Genomic DNA, 26,247 nt, shown 5'->3' on the forward strand with positions numbered 1-26,247 from the left:
TTACCCCCCACTCCTCCACTATCTCTCTGCCAGGCAGCCGCAAGGTGAGAAGTGAAGATCTCATCTCTGTAAAGTATTTGAACTTGTCGGTCTGGGCTGACGGGAGATCCTGAGCGGTGATAAGAGCGGCTCGTATAACGGAGGACAAAAGACGTGTTCAGACTGGAAAGCACTGACCTGTGGGATTACAGCGTAATCCAGCAATGAGGGGGTTAATGTGTTTGGGGGGGTTAGTCCATCGGTCCACATTAGTGATGAGCGGGCACTACCATGCTCAGTACTCATAACTAGTGATGAGAGGGCACTACCATGCTCGGTACTCATAACTAGTGATGAGCGGGCACTACCATGCTCGGTACTCATAACTAGTGATGAGCGGGCACTACCATGCTCGGTACTCATAACTAGTGATGAGAGGGCACTGCCATGCTCGGGTGCTCGGTACTAGTGATGAGAGGGCACTACCATGCTCTGCTCGGATGCTCGATACTCATAAATAGTGATGAGAGGGCACTACCATGCTCAGGTGCTCGGTACTAGTGATGAGTGGGCACTACCATGCTCAGGTGCTCGGTACTAGTGATGAGTGGGCACTACCATGCTCGGGTGCTCGATACTCGTAACTAGTGATGAGCGAGCACTACCATGTTCGGGTGTTCGATACTCATAACTAGTGATGAGTGAGCACTATCATGCTTGGGTGCTTGATACTGGTAACTAGTGATGAGCGGGCACTACCATGCTCGGGTGCTCTGTACTCGTAACTAGTGATGAGCGAGCACTACCATGCTCAGGTGCTTGATACTCGTAACTAGTGATGAGCGAGCACTACCATGCTCAGGTGCTCTGTACTCGTAACTAGTGATGAGCGGGCACTACCATGCTCGGGTGCTCTGTACTCGTAACTAGTGATGAGCGGGCACTACCATGCTCAGGTGCTCTGTACTGGTAACTAGTGATGAGCGAGCACTACCATGCTCGAGTGCTCGGTACTCGTAACTAGTGATGAGAGGGCACTACCATGCTCGGGTGCTCTGTACTCGTAACTAGTGATGAGCGGGCACTACCATGCTCAGGTGCTCTGTACTGGTAACTAGTGATGAGCGAGCACTACCATGCTCGAGTGCTCGGTACTCGTAACTAGTGATGAGAGGGCACTACCATGCTCGGGTGCTCTGTACTCGTAACTAGTGATGAGCGGGCACTACCATGCTCGGGGGCTCAGTACTGGTAACTAGTGATGAGCGGGCACTACCATGCTCAGGTGCTCTGTACTGGTAACTAGTGATGAGCGAGCACTACCATGCTCGAGTGCTCGGTACTCGTAACTAGTGATGAGAGGGCACTACCATGCTCGGGTGCTCGGTACTCGTAACTAGTGATGAATGAGCACTACCATGCTCAGTACTCGTAACCAGCAGTTGGATGTTCGGATGGGCGCAACTCATGAACCGAGTATAATGGAAGTCAATGGGGGAATCAAGCATTTTTTCCCGAACTCTCAAGTACCCCATTGACTTCCATTATACTCGGGTACTTGAGTCTCTCCTATCCGAGAATCTAACTGCTCGTTACGCGAGCACCCGAGCATAGAAGTGCTCGCTAATCACTAGTCAACATTTAATAGGATGATTTTTGGGACATGACCGGTGAGTTGTTACTTACTTTGGATAACACTGAGCCCAAAGAGATGACAATCTTTCAGCCGGATGAGATCGCAGACCTGATCCAGTAACTCCTGACAAAGTGCTTTAACCTGGAATACACAATGTAGAATTAGCTATAGACAGTGATCAGGTGATAACGTACCCATAATGCACTGCACCCTCCTAAAACTCATTATCATTAGCAGCAGGGGGTGTACTTACATTAATGATGATATTCAGAGTGTCATCATTTGGAAGGAAAACACACACGCTCCGCCGATCCTGCATGACTCTGTTATTCTGGAAGCCGAACTTGCTCATTTTTTGTTTCGCCCTTCTTTTTTTTTTAGGGTGGGGGTCACTGCGCAGCACCAAGCCCCCTGCAACCTATCAAATGTCCAGCGTTGACCGATCGCCCATAGTCCGTCATCATCATTATCATTATCAGCAAACTCTTCTCAACTCAAGCAATCATCGCTGCAAAGAGACGGCGAAACGCCAAGTGTTAATTATGGTATCCAGCAATCAATAGATGGCCATCATTACATTGCCCCAACTTTACTAGACCCATGAGTAACGATCTGCCTAATTTTGCCACATAGGACGGATCAGCGGACGCATCGCTTCATAAATACATAGAGCTGTGTGATCCCGAAACAATGTCACCCAGAAGAATATTCTACATAAGTCCTCTTTTCACACCATCTAACCACCGTACATGACGTAGCCAACGCAGGAGGCAAAACAACTGATACAATTTCTCCAGGTTTTCCTGATTCCAGGTACGCAAAAGATTTGCCACAGTTTTAGATAATGTCAAAGTCTACAGCAGCAAAAAGCCAAGCCCATCACAGGTTCCTCGTATCGTACCACCACATTCCGAAAGAAGAAGACCAAGAGGAGCAAAATAGTGGTGGGACCTTCAAACAAGTCCCATCCCTGTGACCACTGATGTAGCCTCGTCTGGTTACCACCGCTCTTGGTGAAGGTGGATCGATCAAACCCAAGATGTTCTCCTCTCCACGTACTCACTGCTTTTATCGTAAGTACAGTGTAATCCTACCGGAAGGCCGCAGAAGCCCGAGCAGATGACTTTTTGGTGACCCCGTTTTCAGAAGTTGGCAGCCTTCTCCATGTTTTATTTTTATTAACTTCTTCAAAGCAAAATTTTGTCCTTTAACGTAGCAGGACATCTTTTCCGCACATGAATATGTCCAGAATGCCAATGCTTCATAAAAGAACGCCGAATATTCATGATCTTAAGTTCAAAGAAAGACGGAGCTCAGATCCCCAGTCGTGTCCAATAACATTATGCAAACACGCCGGGTGTTTTTTAACTTGTAGGATTTGGTTTTTTAATGGAAATATTATTGACTCGAAGTTTGTCCCTAAGTTACGTCATGGTCAGTAACACACTGTTAGGGCAGCCAGTTAGCCCAGTGGTTAATATTGATGTCTTCTAGCTCTAGGTCATGGGTGTTTACCTTTGTCTAAAATTGGGTCTTGGACAGAGACAAGGCCGGCATCTGTATCCGGCACCCCTGGGCAAGTGTCGGGGCCCCACTCATGGTTGGCAGAAGCAGGTCGGTCACTTTCTTTCCTGCGGCCCCAGAGAGATAGGATACCCAACAGGCAAAACTACAAGACATAGGAAATGCTATGGAGCCGAGGAACGTAGGAGGCCACATCCACTCATGGATGATTGATGGGATGGTTGGAAGAGACAAGATATGGGGGATATGTAGTCATCTGTGGCCTATGTGTTACCTATGGACCCTATATAGAAGAGACCATGTCTTAATAACCCAATGGCACAAACGTTGAAGGAACTTTATATCGTTAGCAAATCTATCAATCATTCTTCTAAATCATGACTCCATCCATACGAATGGTGTCCACTAATAAGGCACAGGAGCCCCTCACGTTGCGATGGCTTGGAAGCATCTACAACCTGCACCCCCAGCAGGGAATGTACTTTACAAATTCCAGATTTAGGTTTTCTCGGAGAGATTGTAATCTCTATTTTTTTGCATCTCACGCAAAGTCACACCACCCAAGGACATTATTTCTCATCCTCAGCTATGTCACCCTTTATTGTTTCCAGTAGACGCCACCCCCCCAATGACTCTATTGTGAGGGTATTATCACAGCTCAACCTGACAGACAGTACAACTGCCAGGAGGCAATGAGACTGTGGGAGGAAGAAAGGTGTGAATGGACGTGACTCACACAATCGCTTTATAGGTTGGCTTAATGGCCAAGAGATAGCGTTAGGCCGCATTCACACAGGGAGATTTATAGTAATGCAGGTTATTTGTGGTCATATAAAGATCGTCGTGATGGCTCTTTACATCAGTCATTAAGGAGACCGTGGTTTGGTAAAAGCTCACAAGTCTTTTAAGGGAAAAATAGTACACATCTCCTCTCCTCGTATGAAGGATAACTTTATTCTGCATCCGGGTAAATGAGACCTCCTCATCCTCTTCCCCAATACTGAAAGACCTCCCCATCCTCTATCTTCATACTTTGAAACTTCCTTGTCCTCTCTTCATACTGTGAGACCTCATTTTCCTCTTCCTTCATACTATACAATCTCCTCAACCTCTACTTTCATAATGAGACCTCCTCCTCCTCCTCTCCCTTTATACTGTGAAACCTTCCCATCCTCTCCCTTTATCCTGTAAGACCTCCTCCTCCTCTCCCTATATCCTGTAAGACCTCCTCCTCCTCTCCCTTTATCCTGTAAGACCTCCTCCTCCTCTCCCTATATCCTGTAAGACCTCCTCCTCCTCTCCCTTTATCCTGTAAGACCTCCTCCTCCTCTCCCTTTATCCTGTAAGACCTCCTCCTCCTCTCCCTTTAAACTGTGCAAACTTCCCATCCTCTCCCCTGTGAGACCCCCTCCTCCTCTCCCTTTATACTGTGAAACCTTCCCATCCTCTCCCTTTATACAGTGAGACCTTCTCATCCTCTCCCTTCATACTGTGAGAACTCCTAATCCTCCATCTTCATACTGTGACTCCCCATCCTCTCCCTTCATATTGTGAGACCTCCTTATCCTCTCCCTTCATACTGTGAAACCTCCCCATCTTCTCCCATCATACTGTCCTCCCTGTCCTTTTCATTCATACTGTGCGACCTTCCCATCCTCTCCCTTCATACTGTGAGACCTCCCCGTCCTCTCCCTTCATACTGTGAGACCTTCTCATTCTCTCTCTTCATACTGTGAGACCTCCCCGTCCTCTCCCTTCATACTGTAAGATGTCCTTACCCTCTCCCTTCATACTGTGAGACCTCTCTTCATCCTCTCCCTTCATACTGTGAGATGTCCTTACCCTCTCCCTTCATACTGTGAGACCTCTCTTCATCCTCTCCCTTCATACTGTGAGACCTCTCTTCATTCTATACCTTCATACTGTGAGACCTTCTCAATCTCTACCTTCATAATGAGACCTCCCTATCCTCTCCCTTCATACTGTGAGATGTCCTTACCCTCTCCCTTCATACTGTGAAATGTCATCGTCCTCTCCATTCATTGTGTGAGACTTCCTTATCCTCTATCTTCATATTGTGAAACCTCCTCATTCTCTACCTTCATACTGTGAGAGCCCCTCAACCCCTAACTTTATATAGTGTGATGCCTCCCCATTCTCTCCCTTCATACTGTCAGACGTCCTCATCTTCTGCTCCCATACAAAGCTCATCATTGACCTTCTACTGTGAACTGCTCCAACTTTTGTTCTATTATCACAGGCATGTAAAGCCTCCCCCTTGTAAAATGTCCTCATTTTCCATCTCTCTACAGTAAATCCTCATCATCCTCCGCAATTCTTCTTTTCAAAAGGTCTTTCACATCAGCAGAATATCTAAAGGACCCCATCCTCCGCCCTCATAATGTAAATGCCCGCATCCTCCACCATCTAAATATTTAAGCTCTGGAAATGAAAACTTACTTGGAACCTGAAAGAGATGTTCCCTGCCTGCTCCTTATAGCTTTCCTTCCTGACAGCCATCAATGGCTGGTGGGGTGGAATAGATGACTCCTCATGTAGCCACGTTTGACTATTCTTTGCCAGACCCGTTAGTCATGTATTTTGTGGCTAATTCTGTGAGTTTTCAGCCCCCTAATCCTCAACTTTTTGGTTTCCCGCACAAGTGGAACATCTGTTGGTCCCACCCAACCTCCAGTGAGAACGTGGCTCCAGTCCCCGAAATTGGTGCCAGAACGAGTGGCGAGGGAGTGACCATCCCACATTACATAACGTTTCTCGTGTTCGTTGCCTTCAGCCAAGAACAAAACTCAAACCTTCCCAGTAACAGTGAAAGTTACAGTATTCTAGTCCGATCGAATATTTTCCTACTCCAACTCGGAGTCAAAACCAAGCAATCCTGGGAAGATGTCAAGACCCTTTAAGCCTTGGAGGTCAATGAGAGTCTTCGTAAACTTGATATAAGCTTGTCAAGCCAGTTTATACGGGAGTAGGAAGGAGTCAATGGCTTAGTATAAGTAGAGTCTTCAACGTGAGTGCCCCTGAACATCTCCGGTTGACTCCCAATGGTTTTGGTGGTTTGAAAGGTCTAGTAATGATTGAAGTGGGGTAATTATGCCTCCTCCCAAAAAAATAAATAAATACAGATTTGGCAGTGGTTGACATGCTGCTACCGTCGGATCACTTTATTTTAGAAATTGACAAGGGTCACATAGGTCAAAGCCCAACTTGGCTGTTGATGTCAATCCTCAACTATACCTATCCCGAGACTCCAATGACGATACCTCCTGGCGATTAACCCCCCTCCACGATGGTCTGGTATCATCATTTTTCCACACCGCCTTGCTGCCCCCGACCTCTTCTGATGTTCTGCTCAATATACAAGAGGCTTTCAATAATGTATGATAAATCTGGCTGCGCAGTCGGATCCGGGGGAGCTGCGAGGAGCGGAGTGAGAAGAACTTCACCTCGCATCCGACTGTCAGACTGAAGTTTTTCTACCAAGCTGTGAATAATCAGATGTTATTAGCTGGATATACATCGGGTAGAAATCTCAGAAGGTTTTTTTTTCCACTCCGCTGCTGCCTGCGATCTGAAGACATGTCAGATTTAGCGAGTAAGCGCGAAAGTTTTTCTCGTTTGTGATGCGTCAAGCAGAATTTTCCCAGGGAGGAAAAAAAAAATGTGCTTAGTGCAAAGGAATTTGTTATCCAAAGACGTCAGTCCGGACTGATCACTGGAACGGTTAAATTACTGCGCCGCTGGAAACACTACAAGTCTCAGCATGAGCCTAATGCAAATGTATTGTACTCTATACATAGAACACTACAACTCCCAGCATATCCTGATCATCGGAAGTGCTTATACAGATGATATCTTCGGACACGCAGATGATTGGGCTGCAGCCAAATGTGGCTCTGAGCTAGGGACGGAACGATTGCGGTCACAGGGATCGTGACCGGTCCCAGGGGTGAAGGGGGCCTGCTGACTCCAGACCTTGCTTCAGCTGAATGTGACCCCAAGGGCGCACACATCACAGTACAGAGACCTGTTGGGTCCCTTTCATTGCAATACAAGCTGCTGACTGTTTGTCCGGCAGCTGACATCAGCGTCCACGTGACTGGGGGCGGCGCCTGACCGTGACATCATGTGTCACTATAGCAGGGATGGTGATGTCAGCTGCCGGGCACTGCGGGCTGTCTACACAGGAGGACGCCGCGCAACATGGAAATCGAGGAGGGTGAGTACAATGTGTTTTGTTTTAATTTTTGCCGAAATAAATAGAACAGAGACATTTACCAGGATGGGGACTTATACCAGGAGGGACCCAGGACAAGGGCAAATAAACCAGGAGGGGGACATATATACCAGGAAGGGCCCAGGATGGGGATATACATACCAGGAGAGGGACATGTATACCAGGAGGTGATATATACCAGGAGGGGCTCAGGATGAGACCATACATACAAGAAGGGGGCCATTTACCAGGATGGAGACTTATACCAGGAGGGACCCAGGAGAAGGGCAAATATACCAGGAGGGGCCCAGGATGGGGATATACACACCAAGAGAGGGACATTTATACCAGGAGGTGACATATATACCAGGAGGGGCTCAGAATGAGGCCATATATACAAGGAGGGGGCCATTTACCAGGATATACCAGGATGAGGGAAATATTTACCAGGAGTGGAGACATAAATACTAGGATGGGCTCAGGATGAGGGACATTTACCAGCATGGGGGACATATCTACCAGGATGGGAGGCACTTATACTAGTATGGGGACATTTTTTGAAGGATGGGGGACACACCTATGAGGACGGGGGTATATATACCAAGTTGGGGAATATATTCACCAGGAAGAAGCCCAGGATGGGGTGCATTTGAACAGGACTTTGAATTTAAGGTGACTAAATCAGTGCTGCATATATATTTTATATATAATTTTTTATTTTTTTTTTATTATGTGTTTCTCATCCCCCATTCTACTGAGAAAAACATTTTGCTTAGCGTGCAGAAGAGGAGCTTGCCGGGCATGTATTAGATGTTATCAAATGCAACAAGTCCCAACAAATGTGCTACACCGGAGGAACAAATTGCTGTGGCCATCATGAGATTAGGACGACATACTTTACGAGTTACTAATGGCTCCTTGTACCCGATCACGAAGGTGACTATCGCGGGCCCTTCAATTATTCGATAATCCGTCGGTTGAACTGATGCTGCACGCAACGCTGTTCCTTGTCTTAGTCAGGAGAATCTCTACCTGAGGATGTGATGACGAAGATGAGGTGGTAATTGTGTTAACATCTCGCATTAAGTAACCTGATATGACTCAGGAGCTGCATTCCTCAGAGAGTCGTCCACGGCCTGAGCATCATCGTAGTCTAGCCGGGTCCTAGTGTCTCATCTTATGAAATGGGTAAAATTGCAAAGTGTTTGTAAAAACAAGAATCTTATTAAAATTCCTCTCCGTTCTCAGAAATGGAGGGATTTTGACTTCTACAGTTTATAGTTTGTTGCCTAGGTTACCGACCACCTCTGCAGTTTATCAGAGGTGGCAGGTTTCCAAGGCAAGGAGGATTACTAGATCCGGTCAGTTCTGTGCCCCTCCGATGTTACAGAGGCAAAGCTAGCTCCAACTAAGGCTGTGTGCACACGCTGAGTATTTGCAGCAGATTTTTCTGCAGCAAAAACAAGAATGTTGGCAGAAAAAAAAATGCATAAACCAGGCCATTTTTTTATGGCTTGTGAAAAACACTGCAAAAACACAAAGTAGATTGACTGACAACGTGCTGCTGATATCTAAAAACACTGATGGTTCAAATACACAAGAAACAAATACGCAGCGTGTGCAGGAGGTTTCAGAAATACCATTCACTTTGCTGGTATTGGAAAATGCTGCATTTTGTTCTGTAGAACAAGACCTTAATGCGCTCTTCAAAAAAATGTTGGGGAATACAATGTGAGGCATCATACTGTATGGGGGGAACTGTGGGGGCATTGTACTGTGTGTGGGGGCTGTGGGGGAATACACTGAGAGGCATCATACTGTATTGGGGGCACTGAGGGGGCATTGTACTGTGTGTGGGGGCTGTGGGGGAATACACTGAGAGGCATCATACTGTATTGGGGGCACTGAGGGGGCATTGTACTGTGTGTGGGGGCTGTGGGGGAATACACTGAGAGGCATCATACTGTATTGGGGGCACTGAGGGGGCATTGTACTGTGTGTGGGGGGCTGTGGTGGAATACACTGAGAGACATCATACTGTATTGGGGGCACTGAGTGTGCATTGTACTGTGTGTGGGGGAATACAATGTTAGAGGCATCATACTGTATGGGGGCACTGTGGGGCAATGTAATGTCAGAGGCATACTGTATGGGGGGCCCTGTGGGGGAATACAATGTTAGAGGCATCATACTGTATGGGGGGCACTGAGTGTGCATTGTACTGTGTGTGGGGGAATACAATGTTAGAGGCATCATACTGTATGGGGGCACTGTGGGGCATTGTACGGTGTGTGGGAGCTGTGGGGGAATGTAATGTCAGAGGCATACTGTATGGGGGGCACTGTGGGGGCATTGTACGGTGTGTGGAGGATTATAATGTGAGAGGCACACTATGTATTGGGGGAATTGTACTGTGTGTGGCACCTGTGGGGGAATACAATGTGAGAGGCATCATACTGTATGGGGGGCACTGTACTATGTGTAGGGCTGTGAGGGAATACAATATGAGAGGCATCATACTGTATGGGGTGCATTAAAAAAAAAAAAAAAAAAAGTGACCCGGAGTATGAGATGGTATACATGGAGCTTGTGGGCTCATGTTCACACTGGCCATAAGACAAAGCGAAACCAAGGGAAAAATGTGTGAAAGCATACCCTGCTGTAACTAAATAAAAGCATAGTGCATATAAACACAGGGTACTTAGTAAACACTGTTTTTGATAAGAAAAAGCATAAAGCTATCCCACCAATGCCAAGGTGTACCCAGTTGGGACAGTCTAGCAATCCATAAGTATGCAGTCACAAAATAGTTAAATCAAGGTAGAAGAAAACCACGGAAAAACCTGTCAGGTTACCCATAGAGATTTTTGCAAACCACAAATGCAATAATGATAAAACTGGAGGAGAAAGTGGATACTGATGCAAAAATTAATTTGATATTTATTAAATAGTAGGTAAAGAATAGTAGACAAATAGTACAGTGGAGAAAATAATAAAGACAATGCATTACTGGCACATCTGTATACAGGGCCTACAGGCAGTGAGTAAACACACAACAGCCACTGACAAATAGATTAGACAAATCAATAGTATAAACCAAATGAATAACATGGAGGCAGTGGCGGTTACAAGTGCAAAACATACCCAATAAAGCCTTGTTGCCAGAAGTAGAAAGATAAAGTGCCAGCAGTGCAAAAGAAGGTCTGGAGCCCCCCTAGGAAGGGTAACACACGCGTTTCGCGTATCTTAAGTTGCACGCTTCATCAGACCATAGAGGGTAAAGATTCCTCCGTGAAAGGACCTTATAAATCAGCCAGGTGACCGATCACATGGTACATGGTAACCAATGAATGGTGATGGTAACGGCGCATGCGCAGTCGGCGCAGGCCCCCGGGAGCGCGCGCACAGTGTCAGGCAAAGCGTGCATGAGAGGGGGCGTTATTAATATTAGAGAGTGTAGGTACTATCCCAACTGGGTACACCTTGGCGTTGGTGGGATAGCTTTATGGTTTTTTTGATGAAAAACAGTGTTTACTAAGTATCCTGTGTTTATATGCACTATGCTTTTATTTTGTTACAGCAGGGTATGTTTTCATAATTTTTCCCTTGGTTTCGCTTTGTATGGGGTGCATTGTAGGGAAATACAATGTGAGAGGCATCATACTGTATGGGGGGCACTGTGGGGTCATTATACTGTGTGTGAGCCCATGGGGGAATGCAATGTAAGAGGCATTATACTGTATGGGGGGCACTGTGGGGACATTGTACTGTGTGTGAGCCCATGGGGGAATGCAATGTAAGAGGTATTATACTGTATGGGGGGCACTGTGGGGACATTGTACTGTGTGTGAGCCCATGGGGGAATGCAATGTAAGAGGCATTATACTGTATGGGGGGCACTGTGGGGACATTGTACTGTGTGTGAGCCCATGGGGGAATGCAATGTGAGAGGCATCATACTGTATGGGGGGCACTGTGGGGACATTGTATTTCCCCATGGGCTCACACACAGTACAATGTCCCCACAGTGCCCCCAATACAGTATGATGCCTCTTACATTGAGTTAACCAAAGGCCCCACACACAGTATAATGTCCCTACAGTGCCCCCCATACAGTATGATGCCTCTCACATTGCATTCCCCCATGGGCTCACACACAGTACAATGTCCCCACAGTGCCCCCCATACAGTATGATGCCTCTCACATTGTATTTCCCCATGGGCTCACACACAGTACAATGTCCCCACAGTGCCCCCCATACAGTATGATGCCTCTCACATTGTACTGTGTGTGAGCCCATGGGGAAATACAATGTGAGAGGCATCATACTGTAGGGGGGGGGGGGAGGGCACTGTGGGGACATTGTACTGTGTGTGAGCCCATGGGGGAATGCAATGTGAGAGGCTTCATACTGTATGGGGGGCACTGTGGGGACATTGTATTTCCCCATGGGCTCACACACAGTACAATGTCCCCACAGTGCCCCCCATACAGTATGAAGCCTCTCACATTGCATTCCCCCATGGGCTCACACACAGTACAATGTCCCCACAGTGCCCCCAATACAGTATGATGCCTCTTACATTGAGTTACCCAAAGGCCCCATACACAGTATAATGTCCCTACAGTGCCCCCCATACAGTATGATGCCTCTCACATTGCATTCCCCCATGGGCTCACACACAGTACAATGTCCCCACAGTGCCCCCAATACAGTATGATACCTCTCACATTGTATTTCCCCATGGGCTCACACACAGTACAATGTCCCCACAGTGCCCCCCATACAGTATGATGCCTCTCACATTGTACTGTGTGTGAGCCCATGGGGAAATACAATGTGAGAGGCATCATACTGTAGGGGGGGGGCACTGTGGGGACATTGTACTGTGTGTGAGCCCATGGGGGAATGCAATGTGAGAGGCTTCATACTGTATTGGGGGTACTGTGGGGACATTGTATGTACTGTGTGTGGGATTACAATGTGAGAGGCATCATACTGTATAGGGGCACTGTACTGTGTGTGGGGGCACAGTATCCTATTCGTGATGGCTGTCAGTCAGTGTTTTTAGGCTGCATTTATGGATAGCAAATTTTCCATTGCACATTTTATCAACAACATGTCAAAAAATGTGGTACTTGTGTTTATTAATCAGATTTTGGCCTCATTCAGACAGCAGTCATGTGTACAGTCATGGCCAAAAGTTTTGAGAATGACACCAAAATGATATTTTCACATGATCTGTTGCCCTCTGGTTTTTAATTGTGTTTGTCTGATGTTTACATCACATACAGAAATATAATTGCAATCATATTATGAGACCAGAAGGTTCTATTGACATTAGAATGAGTTAATGCAGCAAGTCAATATTTGCAGTGTTGACCCTTCTTCTTCGGGACCTCTGCAATTCTCCCCGGCATGCTCTCAATCATCTTCTGGAGCAAATCCTGACTGATCGCTGTCCATTCTTGCATAAGCAATGCTTGCATTTTGCCAGAATTTGTTGGTTTTTGTTTGTCCACCCGTCTCTTGATGATTGCCCACAAGTTCTCAATGGGATTAAGATCTGGGGAGTTTCCAGGCCATGGACCCAAAATCTCTATGTTTTGTTCCATGAGCCATTTAGTGATCCCCTTTGCTTTATGGCAAGGTGCTCCATCATGCTGCAAAAGGCATTGTTGGGCGCCAAACTGCTCTTGGACTGTTGGGAGAAGTTGCTCTTGGAGGACATTCTGGTACCATTCTTTATTCATGGCTGTGTTTTTAGGCAAGACTGTGAGTGGTGCGATTCCCTTGGCTGAGAAGCAACCCCACACATGAATCCTTTTAGGATGCTTGACAGTTGGCATGAGACAAGACTGGTGGTAGCGCTCACCTCTTCTCCTAATAAGCTGTTTTCCAGATGTCCCAAACAATCGAAAAGGGGATTGATCTGAGAAAATGACTTTACCCCAGTCCTCAGCAGTCCACTCCCTGTACCTTCTGCAGAATATCAGTCGGTCCCTGATGTTTTTTCTGGAGAAAAGTGGCTTCTTTTCTGCCCTCCTTGAAACCAGGCCTTGCTCAAGCAGTCTCCGCCTCACAGTGCGTGCAGAAGCCCTCACACCAGCCGCTGCCATTGCTGAGCTAGCCCGCCACTGCTGGTAGTCCCATCCCGCAGCTGAAACAGTTTTAAGATACGGTCCTGACGTTTGCTGGTCCTTCTTGGGCGCCCTGGAGCCTTTTTGGCAACAATGGAAGCTGTCTCCTTGAAGTTCTTGATGATGCGATAGATTGTTGACTGAGGTGCAATCTTTGTAGCTGCGATACTCTTCCCTGTTAGGCCATTTTTGTGCAGAGCAATGATGGCTGCACGTGTTTCTTTAGAGATAACCATGGTTAACTGAAGAGAAACAATGATACCAAGCACCAGCCTCCTTTTAAAGTGTCCAGTGGGGTCATTCTTACTTAATCATGACTGATTGATCGCCAGCCCTGTCCTCATCAACACCCACACCTGTGTTACTGGAACAATCACTATAACAATGTTAGCTGCTCCTTTTAAGGCAGGAATGCAATGATGTTGAAATGTGTTTTGGGGGTTAAAGTTCATTTTCTTAGCCAATATTGACTTTGCAAGTAATTGCTGTTAAGCTGATCACTCTTTATGACATTCTGGAGTATATGCAAATTGCCATTAGAGAAACTTAAGCAGTAGACTTTGTAAAAATTAATATTTGTAGCATTCTCAAAACTTTTGGCCATGACTGTATGGTGGAATATGCATGAAGGGCAGCCCCACACTTAGGTCTAATGCTGCGCCCTGAAAGGTCCCGCTGCCGTATATAAGGAGACACCACTGCTAGACATTTTGCAGCAGGACCTTTGCCTCGCTCATGATTTTACATTCCTCAGTCATTTTTAGGTGCAGTCTCCTTTAAATCCAATGACATTTTATTTCATCCTGAAAAATATTTCCAAGTATCAGAATCACAGAGCTGTCCTCCTCTCGCTGATTTCATGCATCGATTTTTCATTGGTTTTGGCAGCGCGGTAACGAGCCTCATTCATTATAACACATGTCATCTGTTGGCTGGAAAACAACATCCATATTGTTACGCAGCAAAGCAAGGGAGCACAGCAAGGGAGCACAGCAAGCGAGCACAGCAAGGGAGCGCAGCAAGGGAGCGCAGCAAGGGAGCACAGCAAGCGAGCACAGCAAGGGAGCACAGCAAGGGAGCACAGCAAGGGAGCACAGCAAGGGAGCACAGCAAGTGAGCACGCCGAGTGCAGCAAGCGAGCACAGCAAGGGAGCACAGCAAGCGAGCACAGCAAGGGAGCGCAGCAAGGGAGCACAGCAAGGGAGCGCAGCAAGGGAGCACAGCAAGGGAGCACACCGAGTGCAGCAAGGGAGCGCAGCAAGGGAGCGCAGCAAGGGAGCACAGCAAGGGAGCACGCCGAGCACAGCAAGCGAGCACAGCAAGGGAGCACAGCAAGGGAGCACAGCAAGTGAGCACAGCAAGGGAGCGCAGCAAGGGAGCGCAGCAAGGGAGCACAGCAAGGGAGCGCAGCAAGGGAGCGCAGCAAGGGAGCACACTGAGTGCAGCAAGGGAGCGCAGCAAGGGAGCGCAGCAAGGGAGCACAGCAAGGGAGCACGCCGAGCACAGCAAGCGAGCACAGCAAGGGAGCACAGCAAGGGAGCACAGCAAGTGAGCACAGCAAGGGAGCACAGCAAGGGAGCGCAGCAAGGGAGCACAGCAAGGGAGCACACCGAGTGCAGCAAGGGAGCGCAGCAAGGGAGCGCAGCAAGGGAGCACAGCAAGGGAGCACGCCGAGCACAGCAAGCGAGCACAGCAAGGGAGCACAGCAAGGGAGCACAGCAAGTGAGCACAGCAAGGGAGCGCAGCAAGGGAGCGCAGCAAGGGAGCACACTGAGTGCAGCAAGGGAGCACACCAAGTGCAGCAAGGGAGCGCAGCAAGGGAGCGCAGCAAGGGAGCACAGCAAGGGAGCACACCGAGTGCAGCAAGGGAGCGCAGCAAGGGAGCACAGCAAGGGAGCACAGCAAGGGAGCACAGCAAGCGAGCACAGCAAGGGAGCACACCGAGTGCAGCAAGGGAGCGCAGCAAGGGAGCGCAGCAAGGGAGCACAGCAAGGGAGCACAGCAAGGGAGCACGCCGAGCACAGCAAGGGAGCGCGCCGAGCACAGCACGTGAGCACGCCCAGCATAGCAAGTGAGCACACCGAGTACAGCGAGCAAGCACAGCAAGGGAGCGCGCCGAGCACAGCAAGGGAGCGCGCCGAGCACAGCAAGGGAGCGCGCCGAGCACAGCAAGGGAGCGCGCCGAGCACAGCAAGGGAGCGCGCCGAGCAAAGCAAGGGAGGACGCCGAGCACAGCAAGGGAGCGCGCCGAGCACAGCAAGGGAACGCGCCGAGCACAGCAAGGGAGCGCGCCGAGCACAGCAAGGGAGCGCGCCGAGCAAAGCAAGGGAGCGCGCCGAGCACAGCAAGGGAGCGAGCCGAGCACAGCAAGGGAGCGCGCCGAGCACAGCAAGGGAGCACACCGAGCACAGCAAGGGAGCACACCGAGCACAGCAAGCCTCCAAATCACTAACAGGGACTAATGAACAGCACCGCAGCTCTGCGTGGAAAACCTCTCCGATAAGGGGCACATGAGACTCTCAACACACTATTTGACAAATCAATGCATTTGGGAGGGCTCCTGTGAAATGTTCCCCAGTAAAATAGAAAGTACACCTTACCAAAAAAATGGTTCGGATCGGTTTTAGTAACCAATATGGCTGCCCCTAAAATTACCCAAATTTCATAGACAGCATTTATTTAATAATTTAAATGGATACTGTGACACTCACCAGACCCCGGCACCTCGCTCAGTGTCTGCATCCAGCATTTATTAGCACATCACCAGGGAGACATATGCTTTCTCTGTCGCCTTTTACACATTAAAGCTCCGTCAGACATTTTGGGGGGGGGGGGAGGACATTTTCCAAAATCTTAATACACATTTTTTTTACTGATTGCACAGATTTCTGTCATTTGTAATTGTTTGTTACGCACAATGACTGCTATAAGAAACACCCGGATGGTTTTTACATCTGGTGGAAAATTGCTGCCGATAGACAGAATCGGAGATGACTCAGCCCTGCAGATTACATTATACGTATGGGCTAATTAAAGGGGGTCTCCGAGATTAGACAGAAGCCGCTAAAAACAGCTGAGAGCGCTTAGAAATGTAAGATAATGATAGATCGAATACGTTTTGCCGCTCTTAGGCCAGACGACACCAGAAAACACACTTTGTTTTCATTTTTCATGGGATATTTTGGAATGGATTGGTCATGTCTGTTATCTGACCAAAACAGGCATCAACAATCGATCCTGCAAAACGTTTTTATTATTAAATCGAATATACATTCAGTTCTGTGATGTCTCTCTGGAAGAAATCGGCACAATCTGACTCTGTGTCACGCTAGGTACGAAGAAGAACCAAGCGAACGCCAAAAGTGAAGGGAAACCCTGTGTCTAGGGAAGGAGGAGATGCTGACCTCTGACCAACCCTACTGCTGGGCCCTGGGTTCCTCACCTATGTGCCGAGCAGGATACCTGACCCTGGCTGACTCTAAAATAGACCCTAGATAGAAAGCGGATGGGATGAGCGCTAGTCAACCCCACTAAGCTCTAAAGAAGAAACAGGGAGGACAAACAAGGGGGAAGTGAACGACCAACTTATCTCCAGATGATGCAGGGTTAGGAACTGCAATAACAACAAAGATTCTCCAAATGTATACAAGCCGACTGCTTGCACTGTAGACTTGGAAGGGGTATGTGAGCTAACACCAGCACCGAGTAATAGAAAGTGAAGGAATATATAGACAAGGGCAGTAATGATGAACAGCAGCTGACAGGCTGAGGAACTCCACAAGGTCCTAAAGGGAAAGGAAAGAAAACCAGGCAGAAATAATAGGTCATTGAGCAGTTGTGCAGCGAAACACTGTGACCTCCTATAGCCGGACACCACAGGACTGTCTGTAACCCATGACACACTGGGGCCAGAGCAGAATCTTGCCCTTTCTTGAACACTTTCTCAATATTTCTCCCCATCTATATATATATATATATATATATATATATATATATATATATATATATATATATATATATATATATATATATATATATATATATATATATATTTTACAATTTTTCACCTTTTTTGGTCATCTATTACCGTCATTTTTCTTTTTCTTCTGGGAGTCTTTTGAGTCTTCCCATTGACCTTAAGAAAGGAGAGGTCATTTCCTATAAACATTTGCCGCTTTAAAAGACGTTCAAAAGCCAGAAAATATGAACGCCGTGCCTTTTTTCCCCCATACAAATTATTAGGACCCTGGTTTTGATATTGTTTGTTTTTTGAGGTTTTTGTTTATTGGACCCGCTCAAAACAAATTAGGCTATGTGCCCACAGTGCTTTTTTTTTGCGCTTCTTTTCATGCTTTTTTTTTCCCCACGCTTCTTCTTATGTATTGAGATAGGGAAAAAAGAAGAAACAATTGACATGTCGCTTCTATTATCAGCAACAAAAAAGCAAGGAAAAAAGAAGCCCTATAGGCACAGCACGTCACGATTCTCATAGACTTTGCTGGGATGCATTTTCCTTGCTTTTAATCGGTTAAAAAAAAGCAAGGAAAAAAAGCATGAAAAAAAGTCCTGTAGGCACAAAAATGCAGTGTGAACAGAGCCTTAGAAAACAAATCAATGATGATACTTGAAAGTGGCCATACACCGTAAATTAGACAGCAGCCAAATTTACTGGTGTACCATCTAATAGGGCTGTCCAAACCCTTCCTTGTTAACAGATGTTTGGGGGGAAAGGAGGATTGGGCATGTTGGATTTTAACATGCCCAATCTTTTGTTTTCACTGCAGATTACCAGACGGTTCTGACGGGGGGGGGGGGGGTCAACTAAGATCACAAGGTGCAGAAATAAAACTATTTCTGATAATCCTTAGATAAGCAGAGGATGATCATTTATCTCTGGACACGAGGGCGTTACACCAGTGCTCCCAAAAATCCCTCACTTTGAGCATTACATTTTCGTCCGATCATATGCCAAAAAAATTGCCCCTTACGGCTGAAATAAGAAAACCTGATTGACGTGTCGCTGCCCGATAACGACCCTGATGACCTCTTGGTTAACATGGAGAATACTTTCCTGGCCCTCAGAACGAAAAAAGTTGAACTCAGTAAGGACAAAAAACCCCAAAAAAAAACAAAACACAAAAACAAGCTGGAAATAAACCCTAAGGAATGTGCAGATTTGGTAACCACAGATAGATGTCTTCATTTCCCATCTGGGGTCCCGGCATGGACAAAAAAAAAAAAAGCTGAAATCATCCGAATGTAAAAGTCAACGACAACTCCGCATCTGTTACACATTAGGGATAATTCACATTTGGCTTCACATTCATTTTTCCAGCTCGTACTGGATATATTACATGTCGACGGGACAAATAAATAAAAACACCCTGTTCATTCACAGGCGATGCGCTCAGCTATGAGATGTGATACTGTGCAGCCCAATGCCCAACCAAACGCGTCCTACTCAGGTTACCGGAAATGTAACGGCGACCATCAATGTATATAGAGTGCAAAATAAAGCAGCGGAAAATCTCCTGCCGGATTATGTGAACAGCGCAACTCTTTTGGCATCCATGAAATTGTTCCAGAAAATGAAGCATTTCTCCAAGAAAATGATTGCAATTGCACGTTTTGTCATACGCATGTTTATTTCCTTTGTGTGTTGGAACAACACAAAAAAAAAAAAGAAAAAAAAAGGCAAATTGGACATAATTACACACAAAACCTCAAAAATGGGCCTGAAAAAACTGTTGCCACATTTCCAAAATTGTGGGTAATCAACTTTGTCTCAAGCTTGTGATGCTCTTTCAAACTCTCCTGTGACAAGTAACAGGGGTGGGCAATATGGAAATCATATCTGAAACCAGATAAAAAGGGGAGAAGTTGACTCCATCTTTGCATAAGCATGGAGAACAGAAAGAGGAGAACAGAACTGTCTGAGGACTTGAGAACCAAAACTGTTGGGGAATATCAACAATCTCAAGGTTACAAGTCCATTCCCAGAGATCTTGATGTTCCTTTGTCCAGGGTGCGCAACATAATAAAGACGTTTACAACCCATGGCACTGTAGCTAATCTCCCTGGGTGTGGACGGCAGAGAAAAATTGGTGAAAGTTTGTAACGCAGGATGGTCCGGATGGTGGATAAGCCCCAATTAAGATCCAAAGAAATTCAAGCTGTCCTCCAGATCAGGGGCATCAGTGTCAGCACAAACTATCCGTCCACATCTGAATGAAATCACACACTATGGAGGAGACCGAGGAGAACCCAACTGCTGACACAGAGACATAAAAAAGATAGACTGAAGTGTACCAAAATGTACTTCAGTAACCAAAATTCTTCTGGGAAAGTGTCTTGTGGGAAGACAAGACCAATAAAGAGTTTTTTGGTAACACATCATTCTACTGTTTACTGAAAACGGAATGAGGCCTACAAAGAAAAAAAAAAAAACACAGGACCTACAGTCACACATGGTGGAGGTCAGAGATGTTTTGGTTGTTTTACTGCCTCTGGCATTGGGTGCCTTGACTGTGCAAAATACATCATGAAATGTGAAGATTACCAAAGGATTTTGGGTGGCAATGTAGTGCCCAATGCAAGAAAGCTGGGTTTGCGTCCTAGGTCAGGGGTCTTCCAGACGGACAATGAACCCAAACATTTCAAGAAGCCTCAGAAATGGATGGAAACAAAGCGCTGGACAGATGTAAAGAGGCAGCAATGAGTCCGGATCTAAATGCCATTGACTCCTGTGGAGAGATCGTAAAATTACTATTGAGAGACGAGAAGAGAAGAAAAGAGAAGACGCCTTCAAATATGAAAGACCTGGAGCAGTTTATAAAGAAGAGTCCGAGATTCCAGGTGAGAGGAGGAAGAAGCTTGTGGACGGGTATAGGAGGCGACTGATGGAAGTTATTTATTACAAAGGGCGTGCAACCAAATATTAGGGGACAAAAACTGTTACAAAACTAGTTTTGACAGTGACCCTGAAAATGTAATTCCTGCCCCCAACGAATGTTGCTTCCTTTCAGGAAGGCAACAAAAGGAGAAGAGTTGGACCCAGCACTAGTGTTGAGCGGACCCGGATCCGCACGGTTTGAGAGCCCGATCCGAGTCTGACCAGTACCCGGGATTCGGGGTGCACGATTCGGATTTTTTTTTTCTCTCCCCCTCTCTCTCCCCGCCCCCCCCCTCCCTCCGGATCCCGTTCCCCGTTGATTTGTATGGCTGCGGATTCCGGATCGGATCCGGACTTCGCCAGCAACGCGATCCGGATCCGCCAGACCCGGATTATGACCGATCCGCTCAACTCTACCCAGCACCAATTCCGATACCATAAAAAAATCTTTATTGAACCATATTCTTAAAAAATTGAGGAAAATCCATAACGCAAAACAAAGCGCATGAGTAGACTTGACGCGTTTCGGACCCTACATGATAAAAACAATAGTCCTTACTCATAAGTTTCTTTCAGGAAGCCGCTAACCAGGGTCTGAGGAACACAAGGTTCCACCAAACACTAATTAGAAGATCCTGATGGTCATCAAGTAGTAGATCCCAAACCAATCAAACTTTTCATGTGCAGAAGAGGTCTTAATGTATGGAAAGTAATCTCACCATAGTCTCAGGACATCTTCTCCGGCGGGGGCAAATGGATGAAATGATAAGATAAAGACAGCGCTGACAGCTAGACAATGTATCTGCAGATTACAGGACTTCCATATGGGCAGCTCTTTGTTCCGGGTCGCACGGATACCCCGGAGACATATCTATAACCATAGGGTTTGTGCACAATAGGGTCTCCACACGTCCTTCCTCCATCCTCTCACATCTATAGTTGGCCACACAATGTTTAGCAATTGAATATTCTTAGGAAAATTTAAAAACATTTCCCACAAAATTGATGCTTTAGGGTAAAGAAGAAAACCAAGTAACTAAAAGATGAGAAACAGCCCAAAATGCAAGGGGCTGAGAAAAAAAGGCTACTGATACAATAAATCAAAAATGTCCGCACTCCCATGACAGCAGCTACCTAGCATGGATGGTGATGGACTAGTCCGATGACCTTGCTTGTCTGTTCCCATATCTTCTACACAAATTCATGGAAGATGCACAAAGTGCGTTTGGATTTTTGGCTTAAAAAAAATCTCACCAGACCCGTTATGTAATCTGAAATCAGCATGATGTAGGGGCTGAGACCCCGATTCCAGCGATGTGTCTCGTGCCTCCTGGTCCAACTACTTGTGAAGACAGATAGTTGAGATGTGTAGGGCCGGTGTCCCTGCAGGGACGCTGACTTGCTCACCGCCCCGGCCGTGTCCCGTTCCCCCCTGCTGCTGTGCGGCCTTCCATGTGCTCTCATGCTTTCCTCCCCTGCCGGGTCTTGTACATGCCGCACAAGGTTTCTGTGAGTGCACCTAAGACACCGGTGTGCACACCAGCCCTCCTCTTAAAAGGGCCGGCGCGCCATATCCCTGGAAATGCCTTATAGCCTATGGCTGAGAGGCATTGTGTATTTAAGGCACCCTCCCATTAGAGGGGGTGCCTGCGCAACACTCCTTGTTAGTGTATCAGTCTTCTACCTAGCTATTTGTCAAGTCCTGAGCTCCTGTACTGTCATCCCTGTGTCCTTGCCTTCCCATACCTGGGTGCCCCTACCGTGCCCACCATTTCTGTCTGTTACTGCCTTTCCAGCCTGCCTCAGTCACCCCGCCTGTACCCGTCTATTGCTGACTCCGTCACCTGCCCTGTGGGTCAGCTGCCACAGTCCCGGTCACTGCCCTGGGAGTGGTACCTGGTGTCCGCCTCGCGGTAGGCGCTTAGTTAAGCCCCTCCTACTAAAGGGAAAGGGCAGGACCCCCCAATGTGGTCCAGTGGGTCCACTAATCCCATTCACTGCCGATATACTGGTCGCGAGAGTTACAACATGTCAATAAATGGCCTTCTTTCAGTGGCGAGTGCCCTCGGATGTCTGACATTGCCATCAGGACTTGTTCAGACTCCAGCGTGAGGATCTTTGATATTTATATAAATTTGCAAACGGTCTGGAACCTCAAATGGGGCTACATTTCTCCAAATTCTGGTACAATTATGCCCGTTTACTAGCGGCAGGACTTACACAAATGCTGCAATCAGATATTGAGGACCATGCATTTGGGATTTACTTGGTCCTACACAGACTAGGCCAGGAAAAAACTACAAGTCTCAGCATTCAAGCGTTCAGGCATTAGTGAGGGTTGTGTCCTCTACCACAATCCTTTTCACCCGACGTAGTTTAGTAGCGAATACTACAAGTATTAACTAGAGAAACTCGATCAAAACCCGCATTTCACAGTCATTCCTTATCCCACATTTCTTCTAATAGGATTTCGCTCCCTTTGAAATCATTCCCATTAACCCTATAAAAGGACAATGTCCATAATTTGCACCAAATGGTATTTTTTTTTTTTTTTTTTTAATGAACAAGTCATAAATTCAGGCGAGTCTGTAAGAAAGTTTCAATATCCCAGATGTAAGAAGAAAACATGGGGATTGGATTAAACCTATCGGGGCTGGAGGAAATGACTGACATTCTTAGTGTGTGAGACGGTATGCTCAGCGCTTAGAAATCCAGCCGGCATCGCCCTGTGGCTACACGACAGGCCGTGCAATAAACATCATGGAGAAATAGAGAATATGGCAAACGCCAACTCAGGAATCGGAGACAGACGTAGAATTATAACATCATGGGCTCGCTGTCTCCCTGTGTTTTCACCATCTATAATGCTACATAACCCCGATATTTCTTGGTACTTTCATAATTCCTGAACAGCATGTCTCCTATCCTGGTTTTGTCATTAAACTCTCCACTTAATCCTAAATGCAGCAGCTACATTATATATTTCAGTCCAGCTGCTACACTGATGCCTCCTCCCTGTGCCAGTCATTGCACTGGTTACCCATCCACTATAAAATTCCATATAACAGGCATCACGCGCACCCAGAAAGCTCTCCCCAGTGCTGTGCATCACTCTTCATCTCTGTCTACCTCCCTGCGCATCCTATAACTTTTGCCAATTGTCTAAGACTACCATCATCCATACTCAAAATCTCACACTTTTGTCTCCACGACTTTACTTGTGCTGTGCCTCAGGTTAATTTCCAATATCATTCTATGTCATTCCTAAGACCCTAATACCTTCTTTTGACAGTATCCCCCCATGACTTGTACCCTCCTGGTGCACCTGAGGTCTGTACATATAGATACCGGCTGGTGACGGATACTGCAGCATTATATGTACCAATCTGCTTTTGTATAAATGATGGCTGTAGCCTTATAGAAAGCCAGACCTTCTTTTTAACATTTTTTTATTCTCCCCTATATCCTCAGATTGTGTGCAGGACCTTTACACAACTCAGGAGTGTCAAGGTTGACAGACAGTCCTGTGGTGTCCGGCTGTAGTAGGTCACAGCATTTGGCTACACAAACTGCTCCTTCACCCTCTATTCTTCCTGCTGTGGTGTAAATGATGCCCTATGTATCTTCTCTGTTTGGAGGTAATCCCTTTGCTTTTAGGACCTTGCAGTTATCCTCACCTTTCAGCTGCTAATCATCATCACTTCCCCTGGAGTTGTTAAATACCCACATTTCCCCCCGGTGTTTGCTGGTGATAGAGTTATGTTCCTTAACAAGCCTTGGATGCAAACAGGCGGCTTGTATGTCTCTGATGTATCTCCCCCAGAGTCATCCAGGAGAAAAGTTGTTCATTTATTTTCCCCTGTGTGTTGTTTAGAGCTTAGTGGGGTTGACTAGCGCTCATCCCATCCCTTCCTTACCTAGGCTCAGGGTCAGCCAGGGCCAGGTATCCAGCTTGGTGCAAAAGCTATCTAGGGCGGAGAGGGAAGCCAGTGGAACAAGGGTCATAACTTCCACCATCTCTAGGCACAGGGTTTCCCTTTCATGCCCCGTTGCCGTACACGAAACTACTTCCGCATATCTAGCGTGACATCTGCCTTCCCTTCTTGTGCTTTTATACTGGCTATGATAGTAGCTCCTATACCACTGAATCATATGATGCGATACATGCAAAGTACCACACGGCCACGCTTGAGGTCATGGGAGCCTTCTCTGACTGGCGCAATCTTCAGCTTTGCGTAAAATGACAGTGAGAATTTATTTTATTTTTTGGGGGGGATTCACACTAAACGCAAATTGTTCTCTTGCTTGACTGACCTGTGCGTCGGTTAGCCAGGAGGAGGCGCTGGGCGGGAAATAGAGCTGGAGTGACGGAGGCTTCAGATCTACCATAGCTCTTCAGCCTTATTTGCATATAAATTAGAAGGCTGATTTCTCAGTAATGGAGGAACGGACCGGCCATGTAAAGGTATCGCTAGACTTGTCATTGACGGAGCTATATAAATAGTCGGGGGAGGGGGCAGATTCCCATAACACTACACCAGACCTAGAGGATAATTCTTTAAAAAAATTGCCAAAAAGAAACAAAAGCATAAAAAGAGCCCCACAAAAAGGCAGTTTTCCTACTGATTAGTAGTTAATAATGCAGCCAGATATTAAGTATGCGTCTCATTTTGATGACGCTTGCACAGTTTAACCTTTAACAACCCCCCCCCCCCCCCCGCACCTTCCACCCCTCCATTGTGCATGGGCAATTTGTCCTAATTAAGGACCAAAAAATAGCCAGAAGCGCTTCATGCCTCGGCATACAAAACATGAGGAGGGGTGAGGGGAAGCGGAGACTCCTGAATAGTCGGGAACTACAAGTTGCAGGATGTCGCCACAAGTTTCTCAAGCCATAAAGACCATTGAGACCCAAGAGACTGAAAGGGACGAGACTGAAAGGAACAAGATTAAAAGAAGAAAGGGGACGGGGAACGGAGGGAAAATAAATCTTGTGGAGGACAATCCCCAGGACCTATAACTACCCCCATCAGGCACTGGCACATAGGAGGCAGCAAAGCAGAAAATGTCTTCCTTAGAAGGGGATGCTTGTCCTCAGATTGACCTGTTCGGACCCCGATGCCTCGTCTACAGCCACAAATCAAATCAGGAGGAAAAACTAACACCATAATAATACTAATAATAAAAAATATTTATTCATTTATATAGCGCTATTAATTCCACAGCGCTTTACATACATTGGCAACTCTGTCCCCATTGGGGCTCACAATCTAGAGTCCCTATCTGTATGTCTTTGGAGTGTGGGAGGAAACCGGAGAACCCGGAGGAAACCCACACAAACACGGGGAGAACATACAAACTCCTTGCTGATGGTGTCCTTTGAACTCAGGACCCCAGCGCTGCAAGGCTGCAATGCTAACCACTGAGCCACCACAAGACTGCAGTGCTAACCACTGAGCCACCGTGCCGATTATCAGAATCCACATCTGCATGGATGGATACCAGTATCCCCGCACCATTCACTTCAGTGGAATTATTCTGCAATACCAGACTGAGCCTGTAGAGAGGGGTGGCGCTGTTTTAGTCAACTGTGTTTTTATACACTAGAAACCCCTTTATATGAGGACGTTCCGAACCGTTATCCGTTCTCTTGCTCTGACCCATGCATTTTATAGTCTGTTAATTTCAATGGAGTCTGTGTAATACCTAATTTCTCAATTTCTCCTGTGGGGGGCGCTGCAAGGGATTTAGGTTTTGCCAGTTAATTAACTGTATTACATTAATATTCTGGCTACTTTTTGGGTAATACTAAACTTTAATGACTGGGATTATTATCTCAT

The 26,247-nt window shown here is 46.7% G+C and overlaps 1 protein-coding gene across 3 annotated transcripts in view; it reads right to left on the bottom strand.

The window, feature by feature from the left end:
• FRMD6 (FERM domain containing 6) overlaps window positions 1-26,247 on the bottom strand; it is a 191,890-nt gene that overhangs the window by 42,642 nt on the left and 123,001 nt on the right. For all 3 annotated transcript variants that reach the window (XM_075330780.1, XM_075330779.1, XM_075330778.1), the window contains exons 2-3: window positions 1,869-2,123; window positions 1,666-1,756 (exon numbers count right to left, since the gene is read on the bottom strand). In XM_075330780.1, the coding sequence (XP_075186895.1) occupies window positions 1,666-1,756; window positions 1,869-1,967 (190 nt within the window). In that variant the 5' untranslated portion in view covers window positions 1,968-2,123. The remainder of the gene's footprint in view (window positions 1-1,665; window positions 1,757-1,868; window positions 2,124-26,247) is intronic.

Source organism: Anomaloglossus baeobatrachus, chromosome 12 (genome assembly GCF_048569485.1).
Source record: "Anomaloglossus baeobatrachus isolate aAnoBae1 chromosome 12, aAnoBae1.hap1, whole genome shotgun sequence".
In the NCBI taxonomy this organism is placed as follows: Eukaryota; Metazoa; Chordata; class Amphibia; order Anura; family Aromobatidae; genus Anomaloglossus; species Anomaloglossus baeobatrachus.